General features: G+C 38.1%; 1 protein-coding gene across 2 annotated transcripts in view; it reads right to left on the bottom strand.

Moving 5' to 3' along the window:
• Positions 1-300: 300 nt before the first annotated feature.
• Positions 301-9,181, bottom strand: part of LOC144654246 (uncharacterized) — a 33,521-nt gene continuing 24,640 nt past the window's right edge. For both annotated transcript variants that reach the window (XM_078514332.1, XM_078514340.1), the window contains exon 23: positions 301-1,325. In XM_078514332.1, the coding sequence (XP_078370458.1) occupies positions 1,183-1,325 (143 nt within the window). In that variant the 3' untranslated portion in view covers positions 301-1,182. The remainder of the gene's footprint in view (positions 1,326-9,181) is intronic.

The raw sequence follows: 9,181 nt of genomic DNA, 5'->3' as shown, positions 1-9,181 counted from the left end.
CACGAGTGCGCGAATAGTATTTGTGCAACGAAGCCTTCTGAAAATTATCTAAACACTGTCCGTTAGTGAGAAACTTTTATTTTTAGTTTCCAGCGCAAAGCTTTGTATTTTGGGCAACCCAGTTTTGTTTTCGTACTTATTGCTAAATCATTGTTCCCCTCTAGCGGACACTGACATCGTGTCTTTCGAGTAATTTAAATCGTAATGTTTTTGTAGTTATACTAGTTTAGAGCAAGGGTTCATCTACTTCAGCATTTATGCTTTTAATATATGATAAAAGCGTATTTCAACATCACAAACAATTTCTCCTTTTGGTCTCCATACACTTAAAGTCAGAAAATGAAAATTTTCTCAATTCGCTTTTTGGTGATTACTTTTTGTATTCTCACAAGATTTTTACTCGACTTTGCTTAACTATTGCATGGAGAAATTATTTGCCGATCACTTGACACTCTGGAGGTATTTTCAGCGTACGCAGAACGAAGCACGAGAAATTATGTGATATCAAACTATTTATGTAGTTGTCATTAGCTCGTTGCCTGTTCTCGCTCTCTTCTGAGATATCGAGAACTCCTAACCACTCACGGATTGTACGTCACAGATTGTGCCATAACATGACGAGGTAAAGAAGTAAACAAATCCCTTCCACCATAGCGGTACGAGCGTAAACCGAGCAAAAACCGACTTATTTTATTCCCAAAGGCCTTGCGTGTCAACAAACAATTTCTCCTTACTAGTCTCCATGCATTACCTGTTGATAGAGAACGAGAATTTACAGAATTGACTACTTGGTGACCAACTCCTTTATTCTCGTGACCTTTAAAACGACTTTACTTTGTTTTTCCTGGGAGAAATTATATCCTGATCAGTCGAAAGTCTCTGGGAATATCTGGCGCATGCAAAACGGAGAACAACACGAGAAGCGTTGAGCTTTCAAACTATTTTTCGAAGTTATCGTTAACTCGTTGCCAGTTCTCGAATGTTTAGGCATGAAAAACTCCTTACCATGGTAAAACGCGCGCACTGCTTTGTAACTTACTAACCAGCTTACTTACTTACTAACAAATTACGCTAATTAAATACTGCCCTGTGAGAAAGTTAGTCTGTCAATAATATCAAAAATGGCGAGAAATGAAAGCCTGCAATTGCTTGATGAGTTACACGATATTGCGATAACAGCTTCTAGTCCTGAACATAAAATTCTTCATCAAATGATTGCATCTGTATGTACATGGGTCTGATGGGACGGCCTTCATTGTCACAACATCGCACCAGGCAAGAAGATATTGCTTGCCAGCTGGACCACAAATGAAGCAATCCCTTTCCTAAAAGACAATCACACGAGATACGATGTTATAAGTCTCGTCATTAAGGTAGACTAGATCTTCCTCCAATCGGCCAACCTCTCCCTATTCCCTACCGTGATTTTCCATTTTGACCTACATTTGGGAAAAATGTCCTGTGGGGAAACGCATAGGTACATAAGGTAAGTTGGCAGTTAAATGTTTTGGCAAGTGACCAATAACATTAAAAGTCGCCAAAACCGCTATCAGATTGTGATCCCTTACCCCAACGAATTTGTGTGGACATGCAGATTACCACATGGTAAAGGGAAGGAGAAGTTAATTATGACGACTGTTTTAACTGTCTAATTTTGTACACAATATATTTCTTTATCATGATGAGAAATTACCGATTAGCAATAAGTGGAGAAACACAGGCAAACACCAGACTTTTCACTGCTAGGAGAAAAGCAAAGATTTGAATGATAAACGCTTATATCTCTTCCATCCCTAGTAAATTTCTTGTTTTGCCCATATGAAAACATCACTAAAACTTATACACACACTTACGCAGTAAGCGTAAAAAAAAGAAAATTGCAAAAATCACCGAAAATTATTGTAGGAGAATATTTTGGGATTATTTTAAAAATATATTTCTTAGTACGCGCTCGAGTTAAGATTGTTTCTTCATCTGCGGAAAACAAGAATTTTATTTATGAGTTAAGTGTGAACTCGCGTTTCAACTAGGTGAGAACTCACGTCGCAGATTACTTTAAGATTATCTTTCAATTTTATCTACTTTTCCTAAACCGCTAAACAGTTACTCATATTTGACTTATCAAAAGGAATCCTTGTTTCAACCTTATTTTACCTTTAACTTTAAAAAATAATTTTCGGTTAAACTTTAAAACTTAAGAAAATGAACATTTTAGAAAGGATGTTTATGTAGCTTAAAATCTGTTTTCTATTGTAATACTTATTGCTTTCCGTAGGATGTGTTTTCAGCTGCGAGATTGCGAGATAGCTTATTTTGTCAAAGCGAACTATTTATTTAAGTTGCGGATTCATTCGCACTCTCTAGCCCGAGCTCGCATAATGATTAGGCTCGCTTGCCTCATTAAAAACTAGGTTCGCTCGCGGGCTTTCGCACCTTCGGAATCTCTTTGTTATCGGTTGGGTGCGTTTTACTAAGTTTCATATATTTCTACCGCCTGAAACTAAAATTCCTTTCGTCAGAACTTAGAATGAACTACTAGCTTTCACAAGAGCGAATTAGCTCTTTGAATTGAACTTCAGGTCTTAAGATATTTTCCTTTTTGCAAATTTTTGCACGAGCAAACAAACTTAGCTCATTTCGCATTCTTTTTGTTCTAGAAACTCGCGGCATCTGGAAACACATAGCTTACGCATATGAATAGCAGAAAAACTTGTGAAAAGTAATTAACTTTAGTATTCTACTTTAAATAGAGCTGTTCTATAGCTGATTATTCTCTCTATACACTCTCCTGACTCTTGAAAGTCAATACGAATAGAATGGGTTGATAAGAACACCATAATTTGACTCTCAGATACGCTAGCTTCGCTACTGTTAGAGCTTGTAATCGCCATTAAAACAAGAGTTAACTGGAAACCTTTGGTTCGCCTTATACTTCTTAAATCTGCCGCGTGACATTATGAACAAATTTTCTTATGGCTTACTCAGCGGAAAATCTTTGGATGTTTACTTTGTCACGCCTTAAGAGGGCGTCCGTGTTACAGCGGATAAGGCACTTTTCGGACCTTTACCGATTTCCCTGATTTTTTCAGTGAAAGTCGACAATTATATCCCAGTAACAAATATCACATTTATTTAGAACAATTCGATATTTTATATTTTTTGCGAGGCGATTTTCAAAGTCACCTCAAAACCATGCAATTCGCCATTGGAGACTCCGTAAACTTGCTATAAATGACGGTCACTGCCAAAACATTATTACTCAATGCAACGAGCTGATTATTTTACATATTGAAGTTTCATTTTCCCTCGATAGTGTAGAGGTTTAATAATTGAAATCTATTTAAGTTTCGTTAAGTTATGAATTTTTTAATTTGACTCCCAACAAACTCCGGAATGTGCAAAACGCGACATGCCTGTAGTTGAAAGCCATTTTCTCGAATGTGGGACCTGATCTAGAATCGTGTCTATTGTAACTCAAAAGTACTAACACCATTATAGAAAAGTATGAAATAAAATTTGTGGGCACTCTTTACTGCGCGCCGTACAGAGCTCCACGAATTTCCCAAATATTCGCCATTTTGATCCAAAACAAAGAAAACGCTTGAGCGACCGATAAACCAATTCCAGAACCGTAAATATTTGGAGATGTGTTAAATACTGCTAGAAGTCAGACTGTAAATGGAAAATATTTTTCTTTCTCAGTTCCAACCGTTTTAGCCGATTTCTCGGTATTTTCAACGCTCATAGCAATAAATATATCACTTTCGATCAATATGCAAATTTCGGCATAAGCCCGTGTTGTCACGGAACATCTGTTTACGGCAAACAATTTGCCGGTCTAAAAACGTTTTCGAAAGCAATTACTTCCTTCTTACCTGGCCGGGCGATAAGATTCTTTAGGCTTCTATGTAAAAGCTTTCTTTTTGTTTGTGGCTGTAGAGAAGCTGTTTTCATTTCCCACGCTGCGATAAGACAGTGTTTGTTTTGCCGCAAGACTGACTTGTTCGTTTTCGGGTGTCGGTAAAACGCCGACTCGGGGCCGGGGTCGGGGTCGGGGTCGGGGTCGGGGTCGGGGTCATTTTTTTTATTTTATTTTTTTTTTTAAATCACTGATTCAGAAAAAAAAATACAAAGTTGATATTATCGTGTGGGGCATTTCGAGTCGAAAAAAAGCATTTCCTTTACAAATTCGCCACAAATCTTGATCCTTATATGCGAGAGGTAAAATTTAACTTTAACATACAGTCAAGAGAGGCTAAGGGGACCCTTATTCTCTTGATACAGTTTAGCCTACTTTGTCTACTTCTCTGTAATCGATAATATACACCCGCTTTCAATGTTACGTGCATAGCTATCTTTCAACGTCCATCTTTCGACATACATATACATACATACATAGACTTTATTTTCACTCGAATCTGTAAAAGATAGCACTATACAGTGCTCTCATACTGTCGACGTGCTTTTTGAAATGAGCCAATCAAAACCGACGGATACCCTTGTTGGTTTCACCCACAAGGTCAAAAAGTCATGCTGGTGGGCTGTAATTGGCGGATTTCGATCCGTATTGTTTGTTACAACAAACCGCTATCACCAAACACTAAAAGCGGGTGCAATACTTCCTCGTCAGCATCATCCTCTTCCCCAGGGCCACGCGTATTTTTTTAAATGACATGACGTAGTGGCCCTGGTAACGGTAAAAAATATGATTTTTTTGATTGGCTGATAAAAACTGCATGCGTAATTAGGTAAAAAATGAAACGCTTCTACGCAATTTTCGTTATACTTCCGGTCATCGAAACAATTGAAGATGTAGCGGGTAAGTTTGAAAATGTTACCGGAAAAAGACCGAATAACACTGGGAGTTTGTTGGAATAACGTATTCACGAAGCAGACCTTTGTTTATGAACAAATGACAAGTACATCTTTTGTAAGGTGTAACTCGGTTGTACTTTTTATTGCATTAAAATATTGCAAACATCTGCACTATCAACTTAGCTTATACAAGATATACACACTAAATGGAGTTCATGAATACATGAAGACTTTGAAATTCAATGTGATATTTCTTACCGCCGCTCAATAGAATGATACCTCATCGCTCGGCCGCTTTTTTAGCTCTGAATTTTCTACAATACCTCCGCATGGCCATAAATAAATTTCACAGTATCATCAACCGTCGGAATGTTATCAGCTGATGATATCCTCGACTCCGTGTTTAAACACTATGACTAAAATTCCTCTGGATTCTAACTTTTCTATCTGCCGTCTTCCTGTTCCATTCCTTGTTTCTTGATGTCCTCCGACAATTGTAGCAAGGATTGCTGTACAGCTCTTTCGAACGCCAAACTCAAATGTCGTATCTTCTTTAAAATTCGCTTTCTTCTCGTCTCAGTCAGCCCCAGCCTTCCACTTTCTTTTACTGAGCAGGCGCAGACGAACATTTATGCAGTGGGCATGTGCTACCGGATGTCGTGGATTTTACGACATCCGGTAGTCAGTGTTACCAGAGCCCTTCGTTTCGCCGACCACGTGACCAAAAGAAACGGAAGGCTCTGGGAACGAGAATGCGTCAGCATAACTTTAATGTTAGCCGTTCTTTGCTCGTTTTGCATTTTGTTGATCAACAGAACCACCTTGTGATTCATAAAAAAATAGATTTTGTTTTGAAAGGCTCTTCGGTTTTCAGTCCCACTGAAACAAATTAGGTATAAACAGAGAATTCAAGAGAAACTCGCGTAGACGTTGTCTCGCAAATATTCTAAATCTGTTTATTTTTAAACATGCGCGGCAGATTTTTGTAGTAGAATTTGGTGGGCATGAACTGTTTCAGGTGTAAATTAAATTGTATATGTTTTTGAGTAATAAAAATTAAAGCTGCCTTTCATATCCAAAGAAGTATTTTCAAAGAAGTAGAGCGGTCTGTTTTGACAGAGAAACTCGCATGGCGGGCGGTTTGTTGTTACATGTTTCAGTCACGAAAATTCCTCAACAATTTGAGACATAAAGCCAGCTTTTTAAACTTTTGCACAGACGTCAATTGCTGGATCGACTGGATCGAATTTGAACAGCAAACGAAGATTGTATGGTGTGTGTAGTAAGCGAGAGCGACGAAAGGAGGGCAGGATAGAACTCACCATTTGCGTCGAAATCGATGTGTACATTAAGATCAATTTTAATTAAAATTTCTTTCCGCATTTTAGTCACGCAAATTGGAGAAATGGCTAGATACCTCCACTTATATTTAAAACAATAACAGAATTTATAAACTTAAAGATTGCGAGACATGTTAATGCGAGCTTCGCTGTCTAAACAAAACAATATTGCTTCCTTATAAATATTTTTTGGATACGAAAGGCGGCTTTATTTTAACGATATAAACCTGAATTAATTTTCTCTTGCTACACAAACGCATCAGTGTACAATTTGATTTAAACTTGAAAAAGTTCATGCTATGTTATCGAGGAGATAACGCTCAGAAAGAAGTCGGCAGCACATTCTATACGCCAAACTGTTTAATAGAGAATTTCACCTGTCGCCTGTTAGACCACAAATTTCTTCTTTTATACTTTTGAACTTATAACGATCAAAATTTCCGGCTATTTTGTGAAGGAAATGCTTTTTCCGACTCGAAATTTTCCATACGCCAATATAAACTTTGTATTTTTTTTTTCTGAATCGGTGGGTTTTTTTTTAAAAAAAATAAAAAAATTGACCCCGACCCCGGCCCCGGCTCCGGCCCCGACCCCGACCCCGACCCCGAGTCGGCGTTTTACCGACATCCGTTCGTTTCAGTCTAATTCAATTAAAGCCTTATTTATCAAACCCCTGTCGGTCCCGGAACAAAATTTTGCAAAACCTTTAAAAAAAATTGCAATCTTCTAAGGATGTTTTTTTATACACAAAAGGGTTTTTAATTGCTTGGCTTTTTTTCGGAGGGATTTATTCGAAAAAATTACATTCCAGTCTGGTCTTGTGGAAACAAGGGAAATCCCTGATTTGCGTCGCACAAGTTTTGTTCGCATATTAGAACAGTGTTTTGTGAAAACTATCGGACTGCAATGAGGCAAAGCAAGTTCTACAATTATCTTATAAGCATTAAAAGCCTTTGAAGCATTGTAGACATAAAATACAAATAATTGGGATAACTCAATGTTTGTTTTTGCAAACTTACTTGTTTGTTTCAATCTAATTTAATTTAAACCGACCATTGAATGTCCGCGATTTTGTTTAATTTCGAGAAAATCCTTGCGCGTCCTTTCTGCACGAAATGGCAGCTATTGCATCCAATTGCTCTCTTCACGGGATATTACAGACTCCGTGTGGATCTAGTAGGAATGAGGAGAGCCATGTGTTGCTCTCTGAGTGCAACTCGGATATTTCAGCTCATTTGTCGAGCTGCCACTTAGGCTGCATTTATTATGTATCCTACAGGGGGGGGGGCAGAGGATTTTAGGGGGGGTTCTCAAATTTTTAGAGCAAAAAAAGGGGGGATATGAAAATTGTTTAAATATCTCCTGGGGGGATGCTTATTTTTGTAAGATTCTGTCTAGCTTTTGTAATAGTTTTAAAAAGTGAAAAAAGAAATGATAAGGACAGCAGCTTCTTTCAAGAATTGTAGGCAACAAGGGTACCTTTATTATTCTGATTGACTATAGTACCTATTTTGAAGTTTTTTAAGTAGTGTGCCTGGCCTGTAGATGTAATGTTTCGATACAGTATAGAAAGTAAAACATCTAAAATGGAACCATTTAATGCAACCTCAGAAAAATGATAAGATAAGGAGAATAGTGGCATATGTCGCACTTAAGAGGAATGATGCTGAACGGCCAGAAAACGAGGGTGAAGAGGATGGCAACAGGCCAACAGCGGAGATGAATCCGTGGATGAGTGTGATAGTGAGAGTGATGATGAGGCCAGGTTGTTGCTTTTGTCAACGAGAGTGACAGTGAAACACAGGTTCCTGTCAATACTCCCGGTAGTACTGGTACTCGAGCTAGCAGGCTATCTATACCTAATTCGCGCTACTTAGACTGGCTCGCATAGGTATGACATAAACAGTCAAAGCACTCTTGATGTTCTTATAAAACATGTCTCTTGAAATTTCAAACATAATATAAGTAGTGTACTATTACCTTATTCTTACTAATTTTCGCGTGTACTTAATTTTGCGAAAATTCGGGAGCCGAATTTCGCCAGTATTAATTTTCGCGATTGCAAGAAAAATTAGAGCAAAAGTGTATTAAATTTCGCGATTTTGTCAGGGTTTTACTGATCAGTCGTTTAAGACTATGGAACTACTGGGAATATACAAAGGTCTGGCTCAATGTAACTACAAGGAACCTCCAAATGTAAACTTTGTTGACTGTACTAAAGAGGTTTTGGCCAATTTACAAGCTGAAGAACAGTAATCAGAGGAAGGGTGCTTGTCGAAAACAAGACGGAAGAATACTTCAAGGGTAGAAAGTTGTTAAAGTTCTAAACATTTAACATTTTTATTAACTTTTACTTAACAATACGCTATTAATTTTCGCGTGTGTAAATTTCGCGATTATTTTGAAATCGCGAAAATTACTACTCGCAAAAATTAGTAAGACAAAGGTATACAGATATTTATTTTGATATTTGTTGAGAGGAAGGAGGGGGGGGGGGGTATTTATTTTTCGGCTGATTGCTTGGGGGGATTTTAAAATTTTGTATGGGCCTTGGGGGGGATATGAAAAAATGGGCCGCTGAAAAAAAAAATCCTCTGTCCCCCCCTGTAGCATACATAATGAATGCAGCCTTATCGAAATGCGGCGATGTTAGGGACTGGTCAATAAGTAGAGGGGGGGGGGGGGGGTTGCCGGAGCAGAAAGGGGGTGGGTCATCAGTTTTTGAGCCCTCGAAAAGGGGTGGGTTATATAGTTTTGATCTACACAAGGGGGTGGGTCATCTTATTTTTATCGGTATAAATTGATACATTTCTCGAAGTGAGCAGTTTTAAATGATTTTCTAGCGATTTCAGGAGGCCCAAATATAAAAATTTCCCAGGGGAGCATGCCCCTGACCCCCCTAGATGACTTGTGATTACAGTTTTGCCTGTCTATCTTCAGCCTCTGTAGATTCACTCTACGCTATAGGCATTCACCAGTAAACTCTTTTCTCAAACATTTTGCAATTATGTTATTATAGACAGTGG

Source organism: Oculina patagonica, chromosome 1 (assembly GCF_052425735.1).
Source record: "Oculina patagonica isolate OP01 chromosome 1, crgOcupat, whole genome shotgun sequence".
In the NCBI taxonomy this organism is placed as follows: Eukaryota; Metazoa; Cnidaria; class Anthozoa; order Scleractinia; family Oculinidae; genus Oculina; species Oculina patagonica.
Note: the sequence above shows the minus strand (reverse complement) of the source record. Positions and strands in the feature narration are given on the sequence as shown.